Source organism: Poromitra crassiceps (assembly GCF_964638095.1).
Source record: "Poromitra crassiceps genome assembly, chromosome: 11".
NCBI classification, from domain to species: Eukaryota; Metazoa; Chordata; class Actinopteri; order Beryciformes; family Melamphaidae; genus Poromitra; species Poromitra crassiceps.
The window spans coordinates 14,000,840-14,028,116 of record NC_139643.1 but is presented as its reverse complement, the minus strand read 5'-3'; the positions used below and the strand labels follow the sequence as shown (position 1 = coordinate 14,028,116).

The following is a 27,277-nucleotide window of genomic DNA, read 5'->3' as shown; positions in this document are numbered from 1 at the left end:
GCTCAAGTACCCCTAGGGGTACACGTACCCCTGGTTGGGAATCACTGCTCTAGAGCAGGGGTTCCCAACCTTTTTTGTGCCAAGGACTGGTAGATACATGGGAAAAAAGGTTGCGGACCGCTTGTCAATTTTAATGGTTTTAGTTATATATATTTACTCACCAGGTGGCGACAAAGGTTAAATAACAGCCTTTTGTGTTGTACTATATGTAGCCTATACAGTATTTATGTTTTTGTTTTAACTACAAACATAAATAAACGTCAACTTTTTTTTTTTTTACCTCTAAAAAATCTGAGGGGGCAATTGCCCCCTCAGTTACAATGGGCATGACGCTTCTGATGTCACCGCTAAAACTGCTGCCTGCAGTGCAGGCTCAGAATCGCCCTTCCCCCACTCTGGGAAAAAGCTCTGAGCAGGTAGAAGGGGGCGCGGCCGCGCAGGGGGTGGGGTGGTATGGATTAGGGACCATGGTGAAAGTGCTGCAGCCCAGGCAGCCAGAAAGCCAGAATTAGAAAAATTATTTCACTATTATTTAAAGACTTAAAGGAGAATTTCGTTTTTTTTTAACCTGCAGCCCTCTCCTCACATTAATTATGATCTGACGACTCACCCAGTGCTCTCCGCAGCATTTTTGTCGTCCTAGGCGTGGTTTTGAGATCAATAGCGTCCAAGCCAGTCCTAGAATGTAGCTCCGTGGGGCCAAGTGGCAGCATGCTTTTCCTCGATTTAAATACAGTTTTATTCCCGTTTTCGACGCATATCATCATAAACTGTTCCTTAAGGAACAATCAGACTGCATGTCTTCCCCGGGCTCTTTTCACTAGTTACAAGCATCCCATTTTTGCCTGTCGGGTCAACAACTCTCGTCAGGAAAGTCTCGCGGGACTTTCCTGACGAGAGTTGTATCTCACTGACCAAAACTAAACTAAGTCTAGATGAGGACAAAAACGCACCTATCTTGTCTAGATGCTTTGTTGTTGTTGTTGTTTATTTGCACAAAGAAAAATGAATAACAACATAGTACAAGTATCTTAATACAAAGAAAATTGTGCAGGTGAGGGAAAGAAACCCGGAGGGGCTTATAGAGTCTCACCTTATTTAAAAGAAAATCTAAACTAATTAAAAACTAATAATGAAAGAAAAACAAACAATCAAGACAATATATTTAAAACAATATAAAAGTAAAAAAAAATATATATATACAGAAAAGAAAAAAGAAAAAGCAAACAGGTGCACCAGTGGGTAAACCAAATAAATCAATCAATAAAATACAGGCGAAAATAAATAAATTAGGGTTAGCAAATAATTTGAACTTCATTTCCCATAGTCAGATACTGTGCTCTTTTGAGAGAAGTTGTTTAAGTTTTTTTTTTAAAGTGGAAATGAGGAGTGACTACGAAGTGCAGCAGAAAGACTGTTCCACATGATTGGACCTCTGTATTTGATTGAGAATTGGCCAAGGTTATAGGTCTGAAAAACTGACTGTGTAAAAGATCAGCAGATCTGGTGTGATAACAATGAATAAGAGACCTATTATTAAAGAATCTGTTTGTATCTCTCTTCCACTCTTTTCCTCGTGATCTCTCTCATGATTAAAGTCCTAAATTCCCACATCGCCCTGCTGTAAATTACCCATGTTTAATACATATTTGAAACCTGTGGTGCAAAAGAAAAGGTGAGAGGAGGAAGGAAAGGAAGGAGAGGCTCGTAGCAAGCATGAACGGACGGTGGAGAGTTTCAAGCAGACGAGTTGAATTTAAAAAGAGGAAGGGTGGATGGGAAGAAGTAACGAGATAAAGAAAGGAAATCGCTTGGTAAATGAGTTGTGACACTTTGGGCCTCTTCTCATTCCTCTATCTGCTTTGCATCATCCTCAGGATATTATGACACAAACTGGATGACTGTGCGCACCGATAGCACATGGACACACACACACACACACACACACACACACACACACACACACACATAAGCCCCTTCTAAACATGCAGTGAAATCCGGATTATAACCAGCTGCTAGCCAGTCGGCCTGCATGTTTAGAAACAATTACCCGCCTTATGCGCACTCCCACGAGTGCGGATCATGACCATCTGAGCCCCTAGTATAGGATCCGCATTATTGGAAAACCGGCTGTTGTTTAACTGGCAGCTCATGTTCCGGATCATGTAGCTGTTATGTCTCAGTGGGCGGGTGGTGGCACTTTACAAACGATTAATGTCCCAGTGATCATTATTTTCATGAATGGACGTAGCGTTAGTTACGTGGCTGGATTATTTGGAAGAGAGCCAAATTAGGTGAGTAAACAAGTAAAAGTTGAATCGTTTCTTTGTCCCCCATCTGCCAGTTTAAAAATGCAACAAGGAGATGATAGCCTACTACTATAGCCTACTGCATAGGCTAAAGTACCCGCTAACGTTCACGTAGCCTATTAATTAATTAATCGTTCGGGCAATCGCTTATATCAACGAATTAAACGAGCAAACTCACGGTTTCCTCAAGTGCTGCAAACGGCTTGAATGGTTTATTTTCCTCTCGACCTGTCTGTCTTGTAGGCTATGTAAAAATGCAAGAATTGCATCAGCCTATATCGAGACATAGGCCTATAGCCTAACTTTTGTGGGGAGAAATAAATTGAAAACTAGTCAGCTATGATTTGAATGCCACTTGTAAAATCACCCACAGTGATTGACGACGGTGCGACCACTATTTTGACTGGGCGGCTTTTGGGCGATGTAACAAAGGCAAGCACTCATTTTTGGCACATTGCCACCCCTCGTTATTGCCTGAATGGTCGGAATGGATCCTCCGTTAAGACGGCATGTTTTTGAATGGAGTTTGGTTACAGATACGCTAAAGCTGTTTCCATATCACATTTCTTTTTATCGATACACGCACCCATGTCTAGAAAGGTAAAACCGGAAAATATCCTGCTCTGGCTAGCCGGACATGATCCAGACTTCATGTTTAGAAGAGGCTTCAGTCTCAAGAATCTCCATATCGTAGTTTATCGCAGGATATTATGACACAAACTGGAATCAGCCAGTTGTGCGCACCGATAGCACATGGGCACACAAACACACACACACACACACACACACACACACACACACACACACACACACACACACTCAGTCTCAAGAATCTCCATATCGTAGTTTCAGTTGGCTAGGTCTCACCCTGGCACACAACCAGGCAGTAAGACAAATCAACCCAGAAACTGTGTCTGACTGTGTCTTAATGGCCACCTTGTATACAGTAGTGACAAGGCATTACACAGGAAGTCGAATGGTTAAATACGATTGCTTTATGTGGGGGAGAGCAGGGCATGTGGTCACACCTTTCACTCATTGGTGTATTTCTCACTAGTGCCTTACTACTGAGAAACAATATTTATCGGGAACACTTTATAATAACTGTACGCTACGAAACACTAAATAGGCTACTTAATTATTCAATATGCGGACATTTGTTTCTTTACTTTGAGTCTCTTTTAGTCCAGCACCAGTTTTTTCAACTGGTGGGGGGATGGATGTGTGGGGATGTTACAGTATTTAGGGCCCCAAACCCTATATCTTTGACAAAATGTTCCATAAGTTTATGGACAATTAGAGGCTTATTGTGCTTTTGGCTTTAATTGAGTGTACCTGCACTGTAAATCCTGTGTTGGATACAGGTGTTTATATTTCTTGTTGGGTTGTGCTGTTGGGTTTGAGTGTTCAGGTGGCTGTGCTGTAAATCATGTTGAGATGCAGGTGAGTGAGTGTATGTCTTAGTTATTATTCTGGCCTTAATTGTGTGTCTGTGCGCTGTGAGCGGGGCCCTTTATGCATCCAGGCCCAGGGGCCCGTCATGTCATAATCCGCCAATGGTTCGATGGCATATTTTTCAGCCCCAACTGATTGGTTGCTGTCTGTGTCAATCATCAAACTACTTCGATGATTCTGTGACAAAGAACCTAAATTGATAAGAACTTAAGGGAATACCTTGTTCCACCGATTATTCCACTGCAGCCCAATGACAGCAGCTCTCTGTTTGTTCTCTCTTTGTTAAAGTCTTTGTCTGGTCCAGAGCTGAAATACCGGAAACAGCCTCCATGACAGTCTCACCGTATTGATAAAAATGTTATTTTAGAGCCACCATATTGTTATAATTATCAACAACTAGCCAACAGATATCAAAGCTGGTGGGCTTTATGGAAAGAGCATGACTCGAACTGGTTGACAGTTACATCGAACTTTTCAGTGGCGTTTTACTGCCACATAACTAACATGCTAACAGCTAGCTAGCCTAGCTATTAACTCATTGAGTGCCAGCCACTTTTGGAGAACGGACGCTCCCAGTGCCAGAGTTTCAGAGCATTTTCAGTGATTTCTCGAGGTAAACACCGAACACGTACCAAGAACGATCAGACTCTCTTCTATCATCTGCAAAAAAAAGTTTATTGATCCCATTTTCCGTTCTTTAGTTATGAGCCGGAGAAGATAGGCTGTTTTGAGCAAAAAGGCACTTTTCAAATTAGAAGCTGAGTTATTCCGCCTTTTGTGAAATGCAGCATTTCAAGCACATTCACTGAGTCTGAAGATAATATTTTCTGATGTAGTGACGTGGTGTAGTTGTGTGGTGCACTGCGTGCCCCACCCCCCTCTCCCCCCCTCAACTGCAAACTCCTCCCCACACTAAACACAGCCTCACGCACCCAGTCTATTTTCGGAGAGCTCCGTTTGTGTGCACCGGGCAGCTCCCAGCGCAACAAGGAAATGCCAACCCGGACTGCAGGGAATGGTTTGGCCCTTCGGCGTCGGGTGCTGCCTTTCTGGCGGCTAATCGTGTGAAGAAACTATGCAGACAGACAGACAGAGGCAGAGGAGCTCAGTTGTGTGCGCGGATTGACTGCGGTTCTCGCAGACAACGTCAGCTGCAGACAGAGCAATCTATATGGCTCTGGCTGCAGCATGCATCGGTTTCTCTTTGATCACGGCTTTTTCCTCCTGTTTTCGGGACCTTTCTGTAATCTGGAGAGCACTGTCGCCACCTACTGGGTCGGTAAAATAGGTTATAGAGCTCCAATAGCTCCAATATTTGTACAGGAGATGTATCGGGCATTGATCCACGTCCCACCGTCAAAAAACGCAATTGACGACAACTGTCGTCATTGGCACTCAATGAGTTAACATACAGGTGTGTTGGTGCAGCGCTCTGTAATGCGTTATCGGTAAGAAAAACACACAGTGGATGAGCGTGGGGTTCAGACCCCATATGAAGAGTGATGACAACTGTGATTCTTATGGGGCTGGATACCAGGCTACAGGAACGCAACATGCATCGCCATTTACACTGCTTAAGTGTTTCAGACTGGATCTTTCCTTGTTGACTAAACTTTTCTTTCTTAGACGTATACGTTTAATTCCATCGATGAAATTCTACGACAATGCAGTGACCACACGCTGAATGGAAGCATGATTAAATTCAAGGCCATTTGGATAACCTGCCCGCTCGAGGCTGCTTTCTCCTCACACTCACTTTCAAAGCAACATTTGAATGGAGTGAATGAAGACAGTGGAGTGAATGAAGACAGTGGAGTGAATGAAGACAGTGGAGTGAATGAAGATAGTGGAGTGAATGAAGATAGTGGAGTGAATGAAGACAGTGGGGGCAAATCGCAGGTGACTCGACCTGCTGGACTCGTTCTCCTCATTCTTTAGTTCTATCTAGTATACGGGCTGTTTACCAACGACGAGGCAACGGCAGGCGTGTGGGAACAATGTAGGCCTGTAGGAAGGGAAAGGAGTGGCAACCAGTTCTGACAGCAGAGAGAGAGAGAGAGAGACTGAGAGAGAGAGACTGAGAGAGAGGGGGGGGAGGGAGACTGAGGGAGGGAGGGAGAGGAGAGAGACTGAAAGAGAGGGGAGGGGGAGAGAGACTGAGGGAGAGAGAGGAGAGGAACAGAAGAGGGAGAGAGACTGGGGGGGAGAGAGGAGAGGGAGAGAAACTGAAGCAGAGAAACTGAGGGAGAGAGAGGGGAGAGAGACTGAGGGAGAGAGAGGAGAGGGAGAGAGACGGGGAGAGAGAGGGAGAGAGAGAGGAGAGGGAGAGAGACTGAGGGAGAGAGGGGATCAGGAGAGGGAGAGAGAGGAGAGGGAGAGAGACGGGGAGAGAGAGAGGAGAGAGGCTGAGGGAGAGAGAGGGGAGAGGGAGAGAGACTGAGGGAGAGAGGAGAGAGAGGAGAGGGAGAGAGAGGAGAGGGAGAGAGAGGCTGAGGGAGAGAGAGGAGAGGGAGAGAGAGGAGAGACATTGTGCTTATTTGCAATGCGGTGTGAAAAGGTGTTGAACCACAGTAGGCAGTAACAACATTGAGGAGTGAAAAATGAACGGAAGAATGAATGGAAGAGTGACAGAATGAATGAATGAATGAATGGAAGAGTGACACTAGAATGAATGAATGAATGAATGAATGGAAACTTGGAGAGTAGAAAGAGTGATTTACCAAGCGGTGGTTTTTACCAGGCGAGATCCCCTATGCAAATGAGTGCAACTGGATATATGAATAAGCCTGAAGAAGAAGCGTCAAAAGACAGGAGGGATTTAGGATAGCGTTACAGTATTTGGCCCTGAAGTGAAATAGCAAAAGCTCTTAATGATGTGCGGGGCAGTGAGTGACATCATGACAGCAAGCTAGCCTCGAGGACGAAGAACCAATCTTATCTCATCTAAAAGCAGATGTATTAAAACATATATCAGTAAGACAATAAGACAGTAAGACAGCCAGACAATAACATAGTCAGACAGTCAAACAGACAGTCAGACAGTCGGACAGTCAGTCAGACAGTAAGACAGTAAGACAGTCGGACAGTCAGTCAGACAGTGAGACAGTCGGACAGACAGTCAGACAGACAGTTAGACAGTCAGACAATAAAACAGACAAACATTAAGACATTCAGACAATGAGACAGTCAGACAGTCAGAAAGACAGACAGACAGACAGACAGACAGACAGTCAGACAGACAGACAGACAGACAGTAAGACAGTCAGACAATAAGACAGTCAGACAGACAGACAGACAGACAGACAGTAAGACAGTCAGACAATAAAACAGACAAACATTAAGACATTCAGACAATAAGACAGTCAGACAGACAGACAGACAGACAGACAGACAGTCAGACAGACAGACAGTCAGACAGACAATAAGACAGTCAGACAGACAGACAGTCAGACAGTAAGACAGTCAGACAATAAGACAGTCAGACAGACAGTAAGACAGACAGTCAGACAGTAAGACAGTCAGACAGTAAGACAGACAGTCAGACAGTAAGACAGACAGTCAGACAGTCAGACAGTAAGACAGACAGTCAGACAGTAAGACAGTCAGACAATAAGACAGTCAGACAGACAGTAAGACAGAGAGTCAGACAGACAGTAAGACAGTCAGACAATATGACAGTCAGACAGACAGTAAGACAGTCAGACAGACATTAAGACAGTCAGACAGACAGTCAGACAGACAGTAAGACAGTTAAACAGACAGTCAGACAGACAGTCAGACAATAATACAGACACTCAGACAGTCAGACAGACAGTAAGACAGTCAGACAATAAGACAGTCAGACAGACAGTAAGACAGACAATATATATATATAAGTTCAGCTTGAGATAGAGTCAACAGAGCTTGCACAGGCAGGAGCTGTGTGTCCATGAATAACATCATTGTATTTAGTCTCAGTAGTCAGTGTGCTGAGAGGCGCCAATGTCTTATATTACATCCGCCAGTCTGAAACCATAACAACATTCAAATCCCAGCTCAAAACCCACCTGTTCAAACTCGCCTATTCACTGTAATCACTAACCCCCTCCCATACTGGTCTTTAATTTTAACTTTGTTGTTTGTTGCTGGTTTTTGCGGACTGTTTTTTATATATATTGTATGCTTTTAAATGATAACTGTTTTACATGCACTGTAAGGTGACCTTGGGTGTTTTGAAAGGCGCCTCCAAATAAAATGTATTATTATTATTATTATTATTACTGTTTTTCCATTCAGTTTTCTATGTAAACACTGTGAAACTAACACCAATATCCTGCATTAACAATAATCAACAGTCATTCTTGTTTTCCACGTAAAAAATAAGCAAAAACGAACTTGCACTTGGGAGGAAAATAACGTTTCTAGGTTTAACGTCCACCCAAACAGGCACAAGGATTCAGAATTCCATGCCATAGCTGATAGGAAATGGCTTCAGTGCAGCTCTTAAAAAAGAGAAGAGAAGAAAATGAGAACAGAAAAAACAACAATAACAACCACGCAAACAAGCGCATGAATGAACAAGTATAATAACTCTTTTGAACTGATATAAGAAAGATTTAGGTCCTTAAATCACAAAATTACAGGTAGCAGCTACTACTAGCTAATACTGCCTATATCAATATATACAACTGTATATATCCATATACTACAACATATATGTATATATTCATATTCCCTTCATACACACACTTACAACATAGATGCTCTTTCATACACTTATTATTATTATTATTATTATTATTATTATTATTATTATTATTATTATTATTATTATTATTGCATTGTATATAGTTAATGCTAATGTTTAATTATCCTTTGTGATTCTTGTTTGTTTTAGCCTGTCTACTTTTTCTTTTCTTTTGAGTGCAAGTACACTGAGAGTTAAGTCTTTTGTGTGCAGGTACACTGAGAGTTAAGTCTTTTGTGTGCGAGTACACTGAGAGTTAAGTATTTTGTGTGCGAGTACACTGAGAGTTAAGAGTACACTGAGTTAAGTTTGTGTGCGAGTACACTGAGAGTTAAGTATTTTGTGTGCGAGTACACTGAGAGTTAAGAGTACACTGAGAGTTAAGTTTGTGTGAGAGTACACTGAGAGTTAAGAGTACACTGAGAGTTAAGTTTGTGTGAGAGTACACTGAGAGATACGTTTGTGTGAGAGTACACTGAGAGTTAAGTATTTTGTGTGCGAGTACACTGAGAGTTAAGAGTATACTGAGAGTTAAGTTTGTGTGAGAGTACACTGAGATTTAAGTTTGTGTGAGAGTACACTGAGAGTTAAGAGTACACTGAGAGTTAAGTTTGTGTGAGAGTACACTGAGAGTTAAGAGTACACTGAGAGTTAAGTTTGTGTGAGAGTACACTGAGATTTAAGTTTGTGTGAGACTACACTGAGAGTTAAGGGACCGTTCGTTATTTAGAAGGGGGGGTCAATGGAGGGATTTGGTGTGCTCTGAAATAAAAAGCTGTGCCCCTTCTCTGATCAAAATACATTTTTCCTTGACCCTCCCCAAGTGATTTGAAAAATATGGTTGACCCTCCCCAAACAATATGCTATTTTCGCTTGTGAAACAATCTTCAGTCTGTGTATACTTTACTTTTACTTACTTTACTTTATTTCATTTGGCAGACGCTTTTATCCAAAGCGACTTACATCACATTTCAATACAATTCATTCAGAGAAATACAAACAATGAAAACATAACTAAAACCATATATAATCAATAAGGGTTAACCGATTCCGGAGGGACTCAGGTATAGCCCGAAAAGGTAAGTTTTTAGTCTCCGGCGAAAAATCGGCAGTGTCTCGGCCAGCATGACCAAGGGGGGAAGTTCATTCCACCATTGCGGAGCCATGGAGGAGAACAGTCTTGAACGAGACAAGCGTTCACCGGGGTCACGTAGCGATGGAGGGGCAAGGCGAGCCGTGCAGGTGGAGGAGCGGAGGGAACGGTGGGATGTTTGGAAGCTGACCAGGGATTGTAAGTAGAGCGGGGCTGACCGGTGAACTGCCCGGTAGGCCAGTACCAAGGTCTTGAATTTTATCCGGGCCGAGATGGGGAGCCAGTGGAGCTCACGGAAAAGGGAAGTGACATGGGAAAATTTCGGTAAGTTGAAAACCAGACGGGCAGCTGCATTTTGGATGAGTTGAAGGGGTTGAATGGCCGAGGCAGGTAGCCCCGCCAGCAGAACATTACAGTAGTCCAGGCGTGAGAGGACCAGTGCCTGTACAATGATTTGAGCCGCCTCCCTAGTGAGAAGCGGACGGATTTTCCTGATGTTGTACATGGCGAATCTACAGGAGCGAGCGGTCGCTGCAATAAAGGCTGAGCAGGACAGCTGGTTGTCCAAGGTCACCCCAAGGTTCCTGACTGTATATCAATATTTGTGTTTAAATAGCGGTCTCGTTTCTGTTTGGTTTAATTCTGGGTATGTAATTGCAATACACCCCACCAGCAGCCCTGCCAATCTCAATAAACTCCGCTTTCATGTATTATTGTCTATTAACTCAATCATGCATTAAACATTTAATATGAATATGCGGGAAATTAATGCATGTTGCTGCCAGTGCCTATACTGCCTGGAAGAGCCAACAGACATGAATTGGCAGGCAGCTCGTGTTGCCATCTGCCATCAAAGTTGATCTCAATACAGTACGCTACAATACAGTACGCTACAATACAGACACACTTGGAGGTTGAGATTTACCTTGCAAGCTATAAAACCATCCATTTGGCAGCGTCAGGTTGATTTTGCGACCTCCTACTGTAAATGTCGCACACACGTCGGCGCGCTTTGGCTAGTAGCAAGCGATAGCAGGGCATGGTCTTCCTGGGAAAAGACCCGCCTCCAGTAGTGTTTCCGTGTGGTGTGTTTTCCTCCGGAAGACCATGGTGTACGCCAGTTTTGTTTTGGCTCCACTGCAACAATGAAAGATAAGCGGGGTGTGATCCGGGGGGTTACATGCTGCCACTCCGACGTGCTGCCACTCCGACGTTCTGCCACTCCGAAATATCGGCACTCAGAAAGGGGGTCTATATTCCCCGTTTTTCACTAACCTCTCCCAGCCCCCACGCCAAACCTAACCTCCCCCCATGCCTAAACCTAACCTCCCCCAGACCCTAACCCAAAACCTAACCTCTCCCACCCCCACGCCTAAACCTAAGGTCGGCATTGCGGCTTCTAAGGTGAACGACCGCCAGTCCGAATAATGGAAGTTAACGTTCGGAGTGGCAGGGCTTCGGAAAGGCAGAGGAACCCCGATCCGGGGTAGGTGTCTGTCATGCCCCGAATGTGACGAATATGAACCGGGAGAGGGGAACGTGAATTCCTGCAGCTACTGTGGCTGTCCACCTGCGAGCCACATCCAGCAACTGCCAAGATCCGTGGAATCCGCACCGGAGACATCAAACTGCAAATTCAACCAGGTAGATAGAGATGGTAGTATACATATCTCATCACTGTTTGTTTGCTTGTAGGCATAGGGCTAGCTAGTAAGGTGCCGAGTGATTGGTTTAACAGGCAATCCCGAAACCATTCTATTTGAATGTGTTCGCGTTCAAAAAAAGAAGAAAACAACTCAAACGCAAAACTGAAATTAAGCCATCCACACGGTTTGTCGCCGTTGTTGTGAGGCAGCAGTAACTCTTCCAGCACTCATTTGATTCCTCTCAGTTTTTTGTCCTCCTTTTTGTCTAAAGCATCTTCGAATTTGACAAGAACATCGACAGCAGAGAGAGACTGCAGCAAAATCCTTAATCTTCTGTGCAGATAGCTGGTTTTACGGACATTCGTCCTCTCTATATTTTTTGATGCCATGTCTGTTTGTTTGCTCGACTTTGTTCCAGTGGGTTATTCGCGCTGGAAATGTACTTCTGTATTATCACCAGAAAAGCGCCACTGATTCGCCAGATACTGTACACGCCTACTGTCTGGATAGGCCAAGCACAAAGATCGACAGATAGGACCGCCAAAGAGAAACAATAATAAAGAGAGTGTAGCCTCCCTCAGACTAAATTTAAAACAGGATGACCCTCCCCTATTTCCCTCCAGTGGACACTTCCCTAAATAACGAACGGTCCCTAAGAGTACACTGAGAGTTAAGTTTGTGTGAGAGTACACTGAGAGTTAAGTTTGTGTGAGAGCACACTGAGAGTTAAGTTTGTGTGAGAGTACACTGAGAGTTAAGTTTGTGTGAGAGCACACTGAGAGTTAAGTCTGTGTGAGAGTACACTGAGAGTTAAGTTTGTGTGAGAGTACACTGAGAGTTAAGAGTACACTGAGAGTTAAGTTTGTGTGAGACTACACTGAGAGTTAAGGGAACCGGAGCCTATTTCCTTGTATGTGTACTTGGCCAATAAAGCTGATTCTGATTCTGATTCTGAGCTATGGATGTTTTGGCCTGGTAGCCTATTTGTATTTACAGGAGTTTTCCAAATGTTTCATTTCTGGCAGCAGGCAGGTACAAATGTTTTGTGTGGACACTGTTTGGGGGGTGAGAGCACCCACAGAGTATCATGCAAACTCCAAATACATCAAATGATGCTTCACTGGCTGCATGTCTGCCATGTCCTCATTTATCATGAGATAAGGACTCACTTCAAACTCAAGCATGGTGACATCCTAGATAATCTCTGATCTGTGTGTGTGTGTGTGTGTGTGTGTGTGTGTGTGTGTGTGTGTGTGTGTGTGAGAATCTTGCCTTGTAAGAGCCAAACAACTGCTGTGCCAAAGGTACAGAGGTCTAACAACACCCATCCAACACACCGAATGCAACCACTTATATAGCCTACATAATGTTATTATCTTTATATAGCCTATACAGAATGTTATTATCTTTATATAGCCTACAGAATGTTATTATCTTTATATAGCCTACAGAATGTAGCAACAACTCAGGGACTGCTTGATTTGCCAAAACTGACATTTATGGTTCTGCAGGGTTGTCTAAACCTGAACGTTGTTGTTGTTGTTGTTGTTGTTGTCTTTTTTTTCACATTTCTGTTTATTGAAGTTTTCCAGGCCATAGATGATACAGCACATCAGTATTTCACTGCCTGTTATAGGACTGGAAAGACAAGATAAAAAAAAAAAAAAAAGTGAAGATATGTGTATACGGTCGTAGGAAAACAGGTTCACTGGAAAAGAAGATGAAAAACAAATACCTATACCATACCCTCCCTAACAGCAACAGTACAAAAGTAGTTGTTGTTGTCTTTTAAGCTGCCCTAAGTTGGCACAAAAACCAACAACACGGTAGCCGCTTTCACACCGGCCTTGAAAGCCGTAAAATGCACGGAAAATGAGATCCGCGCCTCCGATGTAAAAGTTGTGAACGCGGGTTGGTGGGTAATTGTTGTACGCCTTTCGTTCCGCCAGTGGACCTAGTCACAGCACCGGGTTACCCTGCAACCCGCATCCACCTGAAAGCGTAGGAGCGGCAAGCCGGAATGGTACGAATGGTCAGTTCATTCATAAAACAAATACAGGGGAAATCACCTCATGCACCATACGTGAAAGTAAAAAAAGCGGCCAGGAGGAATGCTCCGTGCCTAGTAAGTAGGTTAGGCTTTATGCTCAAACGATGTTGACATTAGTAGGTAAAATTAACGGATATAATAATAAGCTTCAGAGGACTATGGCGAGACTATGTCTGTGGCGAGTTGGTCTGAGGATATTCCCTCTGGAAACCAGCTCCAGAACTGCAATCTGTCTAGCTAGCCAGTTGTGCCCTTACAAAAACTACTAACGTTAGTCATGTGCATTTATAGCCTATAGGCCTACTATTCTCCCGACGACGAGTAACGTTATGCAGACTGCCGCTGTTTGATATGCGGGCGTTGTCTTTCAGAACGGATGCTAATTAGGCTACTTCATGGGAATAATTTGCTTCACAAAAAACTGGAACCAAAAGATAAGAATTAGCCTTGTACCTAATAGGCTACATGATGGTGCATCTGTGATCCATAAAGTCGATCAGATGAATATTGAAAGCCTTGTTACCATGCTGCATGTGGACAACACTTTCTGTTTTATCAGTTTGATCCTTAAGGAGCGCGGCTGCACGGTGTTGGCTGGCGTACATCGGCGATGTTTGGTTGTTGAATTAATTTGTTCATCATACAGTAGCCTAGGCTACACTAACCTATGAAAATATTCATTTGGGCTAGGAGGAGCTGGGTGGAGATGCCTCCGTTCGCCTTTCAATCCGGGAGTAGTGGCTGTCACCTGAAAGCACACCCCAAGACGGGAATGTGGCGGTGCTGCTTGGCTGTGTGTGAAAGCAATTTCTGTGGTGAGGCTGCCGGCTTTGCGGGCCTTCTGAACTGCAATTTTGCGGGATCTGTGTGTGAAAGCGACTAGTGACGTCACTAGATTACAGACAGCTGTAACCCCCCCCCCACACACACACAGACACACACCCCCCCCCCCCCCCACACACACACACACACTTACATACACACCTCCCCCCCACACATACACACATACCTACACCCACCCACACACACCCCCACACAAACACACCTACACACACACCTCCCCCCCTTCACACACACACACACACACACACACACACACACACACACACACACACACACACACCGCCACTATCACGTAAGTAGGCCACCACAGCAGAGGGTGCCACACCCTTTTTTACCCATGGGTAAAAAAGTGAAAAAGTTTGACCCATCTTCCGCACATAGCCTACTGTAACATAGCCTAATGTAAGCACATAGCCTACTGTAAGGACATAGCCTACTGTAAGCACATAGCCTACTGTAACATAGCCTAATGTAAGCACATAGCCTACTGTAAGGACATAGCCTACTGTAACATAGCCTAATGTAAGCACATAGCCTACTGTAAGCACATAGCCTACTGTAACATAGCCTAATGTAAGCACATAGCCTACTGTAAGGACATAGCCTACTGTAAGCACATAGCCTACTGTAACATAGCCTACTGTAAGCACATAGCCTACTGTAACATAGCCTACTGTAAGCACATAGCCTACTGTAACATAGCCAACTGTAAGCACATAGCCTACTGTAACATAGCCTACTGTAAGCACATAGCCTACTGTAACATAGCCAACTGTAAGCACATAGCCTACTGTAACATAGCCTACTGTAAGCACATAGCCTACTGTAACATAGCCTACTGTAAGCACATAGCCTACTGTAAGCACTGCTGCTGCCTTTGGCCAACTAACTATCTTCTTTTTTTGTGAATCTCCCTTGAATCACTTATCTAGTGGCGTTAGGCTCTCAGTACACTGACTACTAAGAGGAAGAGAACACACAGCAAGAAGAACATTTTGTCATCATGAAACTGAAAACTTGAGGCCAAATTTAAACATAAGATTTGGTGGGTCTATTGAGCGAAGCCTTCTTCAGATAAACACGGGTTCTCATTCAAGAGAAGCAACAAGCCACTCCTGCAGCAGGACCAGTTTACACTGATTTTTACAACAGCCAAGAGGTGTGGTTAGCCAGGCACCAAGCCAAGTATTCACAAATGTTCAATACAACGTTTATTCTTAATCGATAATAAATGAAAATAATAATATGATTAACTGTTATTGTTCCGCCAAGCAATATAGTCCTTGAATGTAATAGTTGCTAAGCAACATGAGTTACTACATTGGCCGATCTCAACAACAGGAGCCTATGCCTTCATCAGTTACATGCTCCTATACTATGTTCAGAACGTCAAACATAACTCCATTCAAATCTCTGGCAATTTAGTGCAGCTTTGCTTAATGGGAAAAACACCAAAAAAGCCATAGCGCGTCTCTCAAGACAGAGGCGTTGGCTGCCACAACAAATGATAATGCCTACTCTGTACCTCTGCCTATACCCTTCTGTACTTCTGCCTACTCGTCTGTACTTCTGCCTACCTATCTGTACTTCAGCCTACCAGTCTGTACCTCTGCCTACCAGTCTGTACCTCTGTCTACCAGTCTGTACTTCTGCCTACCAGTCTGTACTTCTGCCTACCGGCCTGTACTTCTGCCTACCAGTCTGTACTTCTGCCTACCAGTCTGTACTTCTGCCTACCAGCCTGTACTTCTGCCTACCCTTCTGTACTTCTGCCTACCCGCCTGTACTTCTGCCTACCCGCCTGTACTTCTGCCTACCCGCCTGTACTTCTGCCTACCAGTCTGTACTTCTGCCTACCAGTCTGTACTTCTGCCTACCCGCCTGTACTTCTGCCTACCAGTCTGTACTTCTGCCTACCAGCCTGTACTTCTGCCTACCCTTCTGTACTTCTGCCTACCAGTCTGTACTTCAGCCTACCAGTCTATACCTCTGCCTACCAGCCTGTACTTCTGCCTACCCGCCTGTACTTCTGCCTACCCGCCTGTACTTCTGCCTACCCGCCTGTACTTCTGCCTACCCGTCTGTACTTCTGCCTACCCGCCTGTACTTCTGCCTACCCGCCTGTACTTCTGCCTACCCGCCTGTGCTTCTGCCTACCAGCCTGTACTTCTGCCTACCAGTCTGTACTTCAGCCTACCCGCCTGTACTTCTGCCTACCCGCCTGTACTTCTGCCTACCCGCCTGTACTTCTGCCTACCTGCCTGTACTTCTGCCTACCAGTCTGTACCTCTGACTACCAGCCTGTACTTCTGCCTACCCGCCTGTACTTCTGCCTACCCGCCTGTACTTCTGCCTACCAGTCTGTACTTCAGCCTACCAGTCTGTACCTCTGCCTACCCATCTGTACCTCTGCCTACCAGCCTGTACTTCTGCCTACCTGCCTGTACTTCTGCCTACCCGCCTGTACTTCTGCCTACCAGTCTGTACTTCTGCCTACCGGTCTGTACCTCTGGCTATCAGTCTGATATTTGCCTACCTGTCAGTACTTCTGCCTACCTGTCAGTACCTCTGCCTACCAGTCTGTACCTCTGCCTACCTGTCTGTACTTCTGCCTACCTATCTGTACTTCTGCCTGCCTGTCTGTACTTCAGCAGCTCTCAAAGTTGGTCAAAACATAATGCAGGTGAAAATAAGGCCGATATCCGCTCATTTCCCCACTTCTGTGTCACCTGTGCAGTCACTTAATAGCTCCACCTGGTAAACAAACAAGTCAAATCCTAACTAGCTAGCTAGCTGCTGAGCAGAAATGGAAATTGGACAAGGTACTTTTTTTACTGATTTTATTTTATTCATTTATATTTTCGTGATTGGTCGAATACCATCGAACTGAAGCGTTGTTTTATTTTTCTTTGGACGATGACAACTAGCTCTCTCTGAATGTTAATGGGCTGAAGTGCAGCTAACTAGCAGTGTGAGACAGCTAACGTTAGATCAGAACTGTCCATCTCATGACCAAAAGTAAAGACTCACCCAGAACTCGCAGCTTGGTCTCCCCGGTCTCAGTCACACTGGCAGCCGTCACCACATTGATGAGATAGTCCCCGCTGTCCTTAGCCTGCAGACCGGTGAGGGTCAAGAAGCCATTGGCCTTGTCCATGGACACCCTCCCCTTGTAACCATCGGCCACCTTCGCTGCTGCTCCTGAGGTTGCGGTAATGATGGGTAGCAGGTCAGTGCCGTCACTGAAAGACCAGATAATGGCGATGGCCGGCACTTTGAGGTCCAGTCGGGTTTTGAAAGTCACATTTTCCCCCAGAACCCCGTCCACCGGACCGTCCGGCAGGGCATGTCCCGCACAGGCACAGCATCCTGAAATGAACAATACCAGTTTCAAGCTGCTTCTCTGTTTTGTTAACCAGTCAAAAGGTATGGATATGTCACTCCCATATCTTTTTATGGCCGGTTTTGATTAAGAAAAAGAAAAAAGGCAAAAATCAAATAACATTTTTCAAAAAATATAATAACTTCTTCCTTGTCACTTTTATAAGGATACCATACAAAACTGCAGGAATGTTATAGTGATACTATAGGAAAAAACAATTTCAAGGGGGAAAAAACACCATAACGTAAAGTCACTACTGGGCACCACATAGGGTACACTGCAGTGGAATAATACATGACAAGGATACTACACACAAGGGATATGACTATAGGTCTATAGCATAGCCTACTACAGTATGAGATTACCTCAAAAAGCATACAGTACTTATAAAGTCATTATTGAGAACCACAAATACACTTGAAGTCGCGATATGACTTTTAACTTCCTCTTATACCTATTCTAGTTCCCACAGAAAATATTTTACATTATTTTAGTTTGAATGCAACATGAGTAAACAGAAAACGCCCCTCGGCGGCAACCTGCGCACGCATTTTCCATGAACAAAGTAAGAAACACGCAGCAAAACAGCACAAACTTCTCCTCACATGTCTGTTGAGTCTGTAACTAAATGATAAATCAACAAAGTATTCAGTTTTACCAATGAGAGAGAGGAGATACAGAAGTGTCTTCATGTTGAGCAGATTCATCAGGACGCTTCAAGTCTTCCCAGCAGGCGACGGAGAGAAATGTGCCACTATGCTGCTTTTAGCAAGACACACCCAGGCTAAGTGAACACACACACACACACACACACACACACACACACACACACACACACACATATGTGGGGGGAAAAAAGGCTGGCTCAGTGATTGGCCTTCCCCCTGATTCCTTGGAGATCACTCTAGCCAAGAAAACAAGGAGAAAACTGAACTCTATTCTTTCTTTTGAAGGCCATCCTTTGTATAATGTATTTAATGCCCTGCGTAGTGCTTTTGATGCCTCGGTGCTCTACTGAGCGATTTAGAAGATCTTTTGTTCCTGCTTCTGTAAAATTCTTTAATGAACACTGCTAGCTCTGCATTGTGAGGCTCTCTCTCTTTCTAATGTGTTATTGTTATTGTGCTGTATGTTACTGTTTCCAGTTTGTGTATCTGTACTCGATTACTGAAGCTCCTAGACAAAGGTCAATGGTTCAAAAACGTATCTGTCATTCACACATTTTTTTTCTTTCTTTAGAAACACACACACACACACACACGCACACGCACACACACGTACACGCACACGCACACGCACACGCACACACACACGCACACGCACACGCACACACACACACACACACACACAGAGTCAAAAGTTTGAACACACCTTACCATCACTTAAATGAGAGTGTGTATCCACGCATTTGACTAGTACTGTCTGTCTATATAAACACTGTCTAGAGCTGCTGGTATGAAATGCTTTCACTAGTTACACTGCTTGTAACTATAGTGCAGCTTTCTCTACACACTCAGTAGCAGGAGTTGGCTGGGCTTGAAGTCTGTCTGCTCTCATGTGGTATGAGACTGTAATCCATTACCTGGTCTCATGTGGTATGAGACTGTAATCCATTACCTGCTCTCATGTGGTATGAGACTGTAATCCATTACCTGGTCTCATGTGGTATGAGACTGTAATCCATTACCTGCTCTCATGTGGTATGAGACTGTAATCCATTACCTGGTCTCATGTGGTATGAGACTGTAATCTATTACCTGCTCTCATGTGGTATGAGACTGTAATCCATTACCTGGTCTCATGTGGTATGAGACTGTAATCCATTACATGCTCTCATGTGGTATGAGACTGTAATCCATTACCTGGTCTCATGTGGTATGAGACTGTAATCCATTACCTGCTCTCATGTGGTATGAGACTGTAATCTATTACCTGCTCTCATGTGGTATGAGACTGTAATCCATTACCTGGTCTCATGTGGTATGAGACTGTAATCCATTACATGCTCTCATTTGGTATGAGACTGTAATCTATTACCTGCTCTCATGTGGTATGAGACTGTAATCTATTACCTGCTCTCATGTGGTATGAGACTGTAATCCATTACCTGGAAGACAGTAGACTAGGAGAGGGGACTTGGGGCTGGCAACCCCAACCCATAAAATCACCCATGCTACAGAAACGTTGATGAGAACCAAAACATCCCAAAGTCTCCACAGGACCGGAGTGGATGGAGGGTTTTGGTTGATGGCCTATGTTCTTCAGGGAATACTAAGGCCTAAGTAAGTAAGTATAAACATATATGTGAATCCCCTTCTAATGCTGTTGTGTACTGTTGTTCAGCAAGACGCTGCTGACACCCAGTGGATATCTGGAAAAATACAGAGAGCCAGAGAGAGAGAGAGAGAGAGAGAGAGAGAGAGAGAGAGAGAGATCCAGAGAGAGAGAGAGAGAGAGAGAGATCCAGAGAGAGAGAGAGAGAAATGGGGCTCATCACATGTGATGTTAGGGCCACAGGTCTGAAGTCATTCAGCTCACTAGGGAACGTCTTCTTGGGCACCGGGACGATGCATGATGATTTCCAGAGATCTGGGACCCTCCCTTGCCTCAGGCTCAGGCACAAGGGCTCATTATACTCGAGCAAGGCTCCGTGAGGTGGAGCTCCACGAGTCACGTGCGGACCTCGCGCTGGGGCAGATGCTCAGAAGTGATCAGCCAAGTGATCAGCATGTATTGTACAATGGTAATAGTGAGAACCAGGTGCGGACTGCATAATCGGGGCACGTCGGGCAAATGCCCGGTGGCCTGGCCTGGCCTGCAATTTTCTTTTTTCTTTTCTTTTTTGTGCCCGCAGTCAGGCCACTCACTGAACAGCAGGCCAGGCGCCGCCTACTGGTTTACTAGTGGTTTTATTACTTTATTAGTTAGTCTGAAGTAATAATTACACTTCAGGGTTAAAGTGGGTGCATCTCATTGTAAAATTGGACTCAGCCCAAATTGGGCTTCAAACGGCCCAAATCTGGCTTCAAACGGCCCAAATTGGGCTTCAAACGGCCCAAATCTGGCGTCAAACGACCCAAATTGGGCTTCAAACAGCCCAAATCTGGCTTCAAACGACCCAAATTGGGCTTCAAACAGTCCAAATCGGGCTTCAAATGTCCCAAATCGGGCTTCAAACTTCAAAAGTTTAGCCTACCACATGGGTCAAGAAATGTGTTGAAAACACGGCTCAGTGGCTCGAAAGCGTCCATGTTTGGAGAGAAGCGGAGTGTCTTCAGGTACGCGCTGTGCAGAACCGGAGAACCCAGCCAGCAGAATCAGCCGCCTCGCAAATAGCCGCGCACCGCACAAATAGACGCCATCCTAGTTTTTTGCAACAGTGAAGTGAGAAGGACATACAAGATAATTAATTCTACACACAGAGCATGGAGAGTCGAACAATTTATGGATGTGAGTAGCCTACTAGCGTTAGCTAACACTAGCACTACTTACTGAATATGAATCAAGTTGTATTTGTTTAACATTATAACAATTCATGTTTCTAGTCTAAGTATGAGTCAGTATTGTAACCACGCTACCACCACCCTATACACTGCAAACTTAGCTTAGGAAATTGAGCAAAACGAACTGTTCGTAATAACGCTAGCATGTTAGCCTGGGCGAAGCTAAATGCCGTAAAACATGTTTTACGGATATTTTTTATGACCAAACCCTAACCAAGTTGTTTGACTTATTAACAACAACCAACCGTCAAGGCGTAACGTTAATTCATGTTTTAATTTCTGTTACAAAGGTCTGCATAGATCTGCATAGATCTCTGATGACATCACAATTATTGTGCATACACATTGTTTCAAGTTGGCCCTGTTTCACTCACGATATGATATAGATGACTGATTGATGACATCATCAGTCATCAGTCACATCACTCACTCATGACATCACACTCCTGTCCACATTGCTCCACACTGCAGACAGACACACAGACAGTACTGGAATTATAGATAAAAGAAAAAAAAAATTGCCATTTAAATTAACTTTTTTTTTGGTAGGCTATCATCTATGGCCTGGCTGCGCAGCGGAATGTGTGCTTGCAGGAGGCTGAGCAGGTTTTCCTTTCTGGTCAGGCTATTCATCACAGGTAAGAGTATAGAGCAAGTCATTTCCCCGGGCTCTGTGGGTTGCCACCCGGCCGGGCTCCTCCCTCGTCTCACCAGGTCTAGGACCTGTGCGCTGCACCAGACTCCCCCGCTCCAAACATCTCATTCCGATGTGATGGTATTTTGGTGGATACCATGCAGTACCAGTAATTGGTGGCACTGCAGACTCCACTTGCGGCTTGAATGGCCCTCCTAGAAGGCCTCTCGTGGACATCTTTTCAGCCAATACAGAAGCTTTGCATCAGACAATTAATCGAGGAAAGAGACGTCAAGCTAACGGCAACAAAGATGTTTTTTGGTGCACTTCCTTCTGGTTCCGTGGTTTACGCCCCCATGACAAAAAGCGGGGTGAAAGGTGCCCAGACTAGGGTGAACACACACACACACACACACACACACACACACACACACACACACACACACACACACACACACACACACACACACACACACTGCAGTTATTAAACCCCTACTAAAAAAGCGTAGCCTTGATGCATCGGTAATCAGTAACTACAGACCAATATCTAATCTCCCCTTTATAGCCAAAATAATTGAAAAGGTTGTTTACCTACATGATTCCTAACCTTAAATGATCTCCTAGATAAACTCCAATCAGGCTTTCGCCCCCATCACAGCACAGAAACAGTGCTTACTAAAGTCATAAATGACATCAGAATGAACACAGACTCAGGCAAAAATTTGATTCTAGTGCTACTGGATCTTAGCGCTGCATTTGACACTGTTGACCACTCAATTTTATTGGACAGACTGGAAAACTGGCTTGGGCTATCGGGTACGGTCCTCCAGTGGTTCAAGTCCTATCTTCAAGACAGGAAGTACTTTGTCTCCATTGGCAATTACACATCTGACCTAACTAGGATGACTTGTGGGGTGCCTCAAGGATCCATTATGGGGCCCGTTCTCTTCAACCTTATGCTCCCTCTAGGCCTAATTATGCAAAAAGTAGCCTATCATAACTACACAGACGACACTCAGTTGTATATAACTCTTTCCTCAGCTGACTATGCCCCCATAGAATCATTGTGCCAGTATATTGATCAAATAAATAACTGGATGTGCCAGAATTTCCTACAGCTAAACAAAGACAAAACAGAGGTGATCGTCTTTGGCCCCAAAGAACAAAGGCTTAAAATCACTGCACGCCTTGAGTCTCGATCCCTGAAGCCTAAGGATCAAGTCAAAAATCTTGGCATTATTATTGATTCCGATCTCAACTTTAACTCCCACATTAAGTCAATCAGAAAATCAGCTTTTTATCATCTTAAAAATATAGCAAGAATTAGGGGATACATGTCCAGACAGGATCTAGAAAAACTAATTCACGCCTTCATCTATAGTAGGTTAGACTACTGCAATAGCCTTTTCTCTGGTCTCTCCAAAAAAGAACTTAGGCAACTTCAACTCATTCAGAATGCTGCTGCTAGAGTTCTAACGAAGACTAAGAAAGCTGATCATATCACTCCAGTTTTTAAGTCCTTACACTGGTTGCCAGTGTGTCATATAATAGATTTTAAAATACTGTTATTAGTCTATAAATCACTTAATGGCCTAGGCCCAAAATACATAGCTGAATTGCTCCCACGCTATGAACCGTCTAGAACTCTTAGGTCAACAGGGTCCAGCTTATTAACTGTCCCTAGGATCAAATCAAATCATGGGAAGGCTGCATTTACCCACTATGCTTCTGCTAGCTGGAACAAATTGCCTGAGGACCTCAGATCTGCCCCAACCTTACTTACTTTTAAAAATAGACTAAAGACTTTTATGTTTACCGTCGCTTTTAACTGCTGACAGCTACTATGCAAACCCAATGAGTCCTCTATAAGTTTTTAGCTCTTTTTGCAACTGCTGCGCCTGTTGCTTAATGCACTTTTTATTCTCTTTTTTTAAGTTTTGTTGTGATGCTTTTAAATGTCCATTTTATTCTCTTCTTTTCTTTTCTTTTCCTGTCAACCATTTTATGTGAAGCATTTTGAATTGCCTCTGTGTATGAAATGTGCTATACAAATAAACCTGACTTGACTTGACTTGACTTGACACACACACACACACACACACACACACACACACACACACACACACACACACACACACACACACACACACACACACACACACACACACACACACACACACACACACACACACCAAACAGTATAATAAGCATCTGGATCTGGAAGCTGTTACTCATGTTGTACCGTTATAAGGTCGTGGAGCCGGGTTCTGGGGGCTTTTCCCGTAAAAGTGGCGTCACTTTGCATCAGTTGCATCACATGTGGACAACAGTGAGCTGCGTCAAACTCGCGGCAGACAGACAGAACCGCACCGGAAGTCAGGTTGGCTTTCCTGCAAAATAATAGCGTAAACTTTGAGCATGACATGAAATTGAATGGAAAAATGAGCCAATTAAAAAAGAAAGTTTGCATTCACATAATGCTTTGCTTACTACACAGGCCTACACAGTGTGATGCAGTCGTTCTCAAAGCTTTTCATGTCAAGAAGACCGAATCATCATCATCATCATCATCTCATAAATCAATGAGCCAGATTTGAAAGTTGTAATTATATGTAACTCAATCAATTGTCTTGTCACAGGCAGGAGCATAGAAGTGTTGCATTCACCTGGATTAAATCATTGCGTCATATACAGTATATATACTGTATATATACAGTATATATACTGTATATATACAGTATATATATATATATATGTATGTATGTATGTATGTATGTACTGTATATATACAGTATATATACTGTATATATATATATATTGTAGCATTGTCAGGAAGCAGGCGAGAGTCAGGATCTAGTTACCACACTTTATTCTTTGAACACAGGTCCGGGGCTACTGTCAGCCGTAGCCCACGCCAACACAAACCCCACAACACACACCGAAACCCCGCTATCTCTCCTAGCTTCTCCGCTCTCCCCAAACACAGCCGTCTCCCTCAGGCTCCACACACCAACTCCCCGAGCTGTCCCCCGCTCTCACCGCTCCCCTCCCCCCAGCCAATCACAGGTGAACCCCCCTCTCACCCCACCCACTGGCCACATGTCGCCTTCACAGACCCCCCGCAAATCCCCACAGACACGTCAAACCCACAGTTAACCCCCATGCACAGAACAGAACACACCACAGTAGCACACAAACCCAACCCGTTACACTTCCCCCTCACCTCAAAGCTTCTGGCCCACCAGAAGCACACTAGTCCCTTCCCCCCCCCAGTGGGGTCACTCCTCCGCCGGGTGACTCTCCTCGGCCCCCCCCCTGTGTCCCACAGTCATCACACGCACTGCAGTAGTTCCGCACATCCTCCTTGTGTTTGCCCCAGTAGTGTCCCCCACGAACACGGCGGAGCGTCTCCTCAGGCCTGCGATGCCCGAGACAGCCGAGGCCCTTGTGCGCCCACCGCAGTACCAGCCCTCGGAGGGAGCTGGGTACAACCGTCTGGAACCCTCTTTTCTCCCCCCTCCCCAAAACTCCATCTTCACTCAGACGCAGCTTCGCAAACATATCCCACAGTCCTTTCGTGGCACCGGAAAACGTGTGAATCTCCTCCACAGGGGGCCGGCGTCCGGCCACCACCCACGTATACACCGGACCGATATCCGCGTCCTCCGCCTGCCTGCGTTTCCACTCCTCCGCTTCGACCGACCAAATGGCCATGTCGCCCTCGCCCGCCAGGTCCACATCTGAACACTCCCCCTCTTTCTCCGCCTCTCGCCCGCGCTCGTCCTCCTGTCCCCCTCCCCCAGGGGGCGGCGTGTTCAGGACAGCAGGGAGAACACAACCGGCCGCGACCACCACCTCGGCTTCCCGTACAGCAACCGTGGGGGGCGTAGCGCAGCTCAGCTGTGCCGGTCCCTCCGGCGTTAGTAGCGACACCTGCTCACCTGGAAATATGAGCGTCGCTCTCCCGATCCTAACAACGCTCTCTTCCCCCCGGTTGTTCACATCCTCCCCAGCCTGTGTCTCTCCCCCGTCCTCTACTGTCTCGGTGCAGTCTCTGGCCAAATGTCCAGGCCTCTTACACGACCAGCAGAGTCTCACCTGCCAGCCGCCTGCACGTCTCTCCTCTCCCGCCGTCCTCTGCTCCCCGACAGCCTCCGGACACCCCCTGGCGAGATGCCCGAAGGCTCCGCACGACCAGCAGACACCCGGCCGTCCCCAGTATCGTTGCTCCGCGTACCCCGTCTGTCCCCCTGGACCGCTTCGGCACCACCTCGCCACGTGGCCCGGTTCTCCACAGGTCCAACACACTCTTTGCGGCTCCTCCGTCCGCTTCTCTCTGCGCTGCGCGACGTCCCGTAGCAGCTTCATAAGCCCCTCTGCCCAGGCAGGCGTCGCCTCCAACAGCCGTCTGATCTCCTGCATCAAGCGGGCCTCCACGCCGGCAAGTACCGCGCTGAGCTCCTGCTTCAGGCGGCCCTCCATGCTAGCAAGCACCGAGCTAAACTCCGGGGTCGGTAGCTCCTTTTCCCCCCCGTCCACCGACAGGCGTTCTTCTAGGCGCACCATTCCACGTGGCCCTTGTAGCAGCTAGCACACAAACAGCTAACCGCTAACGCCAGGTCGCGCTCGAGCCTTCCAGTCGTTAGTTTTTCTTCTGACGCCAGTGTAGCATTGTCAGGAAGCAGGCGAGAGTCAGGATCTAGTTACCGCACTTTATTCTTTGAACACAGGTCCGGGGCTACTGTCAGCCGTAGCCCACGCCAACACAAACCCCACAACACACACCGAAACCCCGCTATCTCTCCTAGCTTCTCCGCTCTCCCCAAACACAGCCGTCTCCCTCAGGCTCCACACACCAACTCCCCGAGCTGTCCCCCGCTCTCACCGCTCCCCTCCCCAGCCAATCACAGGTGAACCCCCCTCTCACCCCACCCACTGGCCACATGTCGCCTTCACAGACCCCCCGCAAATCCCCACAGACACGTCAAACCCACAGTTAACCCCCATGCACAGAACAGTACAACACACCACAGTAGCACACAAACCCAACCCGTTACACTATATATACATACATACATACATACATACATACATTACAATACATTAAATCATCCCATCATATACAGTATCATCCGCATCATATATATATATATAGCGAAATATGTGTCCCCCTTTTCACTGGGGACCCCCTGGAACCCCCTCAACCCTAACCCTCACTCTAACCACTGCTGTAATTAATGTGTTTTCAATTGTAGCTATTAAATAGGCTCAAGTAGCATAGGCATGAAAGTAAAATGAATGTAATACTGTAGACTATACTCAAAAAATAAAATACACAAAAAGATAATGTTTAAAGTAGGCTAATGTGTAGCCTATTAGTTAGCCTACTTCCACGCTTGATAACAAGTCCCTAACAACACGCATAGTTTGCTAGCAAAGCAGTTGATTAAAACAAATCTGTTGACAAAGGTCTGTAGGCCTAAATAAAATAAGAGATCAAACTGCTGCTCATAGGAAATCCTGTCCAACAATGTACGCTTTTACTTTGAAAGCTGAGACAGGAAGACCTTTGTTACATTCTGTCTGACTTGACAGCAGTGTGGGAAGCAGAGACGGTATAAAGTGTGGCCATGCAG

The 27,277-nt window shown here is 45.3% G+C and overlaps 1 protein-coding gene across 1 annotated transcript in view; it reads right to left on the bottom strand.

Moving 5' to 3' along the window:
* LOC310785640 (cell adhesion molecule CEACAM5-like) overlaps positions 1-18,256 on the bottom strand; it is a 56,946-nt gene extending 38,690 nt beyond the window's left edge. The window contains exons 1-2 of the mRNA XM_083646785.1: positions 18,163-18,256; positions 17,153-17,491 (exon numbers count right to left, since the gene is read on the bottom strand). Coding sequence (XP_083502911.1) covers positions 17,153-17,491; positions 18,163-18,211 — 388 coding nt within the window. The 5' untranslated portion in view covers positions 18,212-18,256. The remainder of the gene's footprint in view (positions 1-17,152; positions 17,492-18,162) is intronic.
* Between the last annotated feature and the right edge of the window lie 9,021 nt (positions 18,257-27,277).